Source organism: Brassica napus, chromosome C8, assembly GCF_020379485.1.
Source record: "Brassica napus cultivar Da-Ae chromosome C8, Da-Ae, whole genome shotgun sequence".
NCBI lineage: Eukaryota > Viridiplantae > Streptophyta > Magnoliopsida > Brassicales > Brassicaceae > Brassica > Brassica napus.
In genome coordinates, this window is record NC_063451.1 from 33909771 (window position 1) to 33911857 (window position 2087).

Sequence of the window (2087 nt, forward strand, 5' to 3'; positions counted from 1 at the left end):
TCAATGTTTTGAAGGATCAAGAACTTGACCCATGAACACAACCACTCCACTCTTGTCTTCTCTCACCGTGAACAGAAATGGATGGTCAGCTATGAAATCTGGTTTTCTTGATTGACATGCTGAGCATGTCAGTAGGTCTGCAAAAGAAACCGTTGCAGCTTCAGTTCCCTCTTCATCCACCTCAATAAAAGCTTTATGAAGAATGCTTGAGATATACAGATTTTCAGCCATGGTAGGGAAATCAACCATCTCAGTTAAACTACCTCCACGAGTAAACGGTGAAGTCAACCCCATATCCTTCAAAACATCTGAAGCTTCAAATTCAAAAGAGAACTTAAACTTTGGAATACCAAAAGCACCCACTGATACACGGTGGTGTGGAATATGGTTATCAATAAACCCTGGTGTGGAGCCAATTTTCTCAAGGAGAGCAGATAATCCTTCTTTATCATTAGGAAGATAAATATACATAGAGAATTGACGCTGATCCTCTACATAAGGAGGCGCAAAACTTGGAAACTATCAGTCTTCTAGGTATTGGTCCTTGCTATTGGTCATGTAAGGGACTTTCACAGAGGTGCCGTCAAGAAGGTAATCTTTATTATATCTCCTATATGCATCGAATTTTTTGCTCCAAGATCCTTTGAAATACACTGCATTTGCAAGCATGAGTGTGCTTCCACGGATAGTCTCAATAGATTCGTGTGAAAGAATCTGCTTGATGACTCCATTGGTGTGGACTTTAACCCATCTATCCACTTCATTTATCACTTCACCAGGCTTCAAAATTGTGGTAAATCGATCCACAAAAGACAAATCTCTTAGACAACAGAAACAAATACGACAAAATAGTACACAGGTAGAAAAATCCTCAAGATAACATTAACTGTAGAGTAAAATGACAAAATTATTCTAATCCTAAACCCTTACCTTAACCACATATTTTAAACACTAAACCTCTAGTCACTAACACAAACTCAAATATTAAATAAAAAATCTTTTTAACTAACTAATGATATTTTAAATATTTTTGTGTGCTATTTTCAACAAAATTATGTTTTATTGTTATTGGAGGAACAAGTTTGATAGGCTGTTAATGCTCATCTAGGCTGTGCTAATGCTCAAATTGGATTGATCACCTAGGTTGTGCTAATGCTCAAATTGGATTCATCTAGGTTGATGTTAGGGAGTTTCGTGAACAATTCAAACTTGTTCTTATTGCATATTTAGATTCTGAAATTCAACGGAAGTTAGTTTTTGTTGAATAATGCCTTGAATATGTTGGGCCTTAGTCTTTTGAGGCCCACTAGTGCTAGGGTTTTCTAGGACACAGCTATATATATCTTGTGCCTCCTCTAAACCTAGTTAGCAGCCGTAAAGAAACTAGATCTGATCTTCTTGTAGACAGATCTCTGTAATTCCTCCATCAATAAAATCTCTCTTTGCCTGTGGACGTAGCCGTTAGGGGTGAACCACGTTAAATCTATGTGTCTTTCTTTATTGTTTATCCATCTGTTAATCTCTATCTTCTCACATCCGTCACAACAAACTGGTATCAGAGCTCCGGGTTGAATCTGGTGAGAAGATGTCTGGGATGAATATGAAGATCGACAAGTTTACTGGAAGGAACAGTTTCAGTCTCTGACAAATCAAGATGAAGGTGTTGCTGAAGCAACAAGGTCTTTGGGCACCGTTGTCAGGGAAGAAAGTTGAACCTGCTACTGCTGAGATGGAGGTTACTGAAGAGAGGGCGTATTCAACAATTTTGTTGTGTCTGGAAGATGAGATCATCATCGAAGTTTCTGGTGTTGATGCTGCAGCTGATTTGTGGTCGAAATTAGAGAGTCTATACATGACGAAGTCTCTCACTAAGAAGCTACTTCTGAAACAACGTCTTTTCGCTCTGAGGATGCAAGAAGGTACACAACTCCAAGATCATCTTGATAGTCTAAATTCCATCTTGTTGGATCTAAGGAATATTGATGTTAAGGTGGAAGATGAGGATGCAGCACTGATTTTGTTGGTATCACTACCAAACTCCTATGAGAACTTTGTTCAGTCATTGATGGATTTTTCACTCTATTTTC

The 2087-nt window shown here is 38.2% G+C and overlaps 1 protein-coding gene across 1 annotated transcript; it reads right to left on the reverse strand.

The window, feature by feature from the left end:
• On the reverse strand, positions 1-471 carry LOC111213426 (serpin-Z10-like). The gene has a single exon (XM_022715179.1). The coding sequence runs from the start codon at positions 469-471 to the stop codon at positions 1-3; it is 471 nt and encodes a 156-aa protein (XP_022570900.1).
• Between the last annotated feature and the right edge of the window lie 1616 nt (positions 472-2087).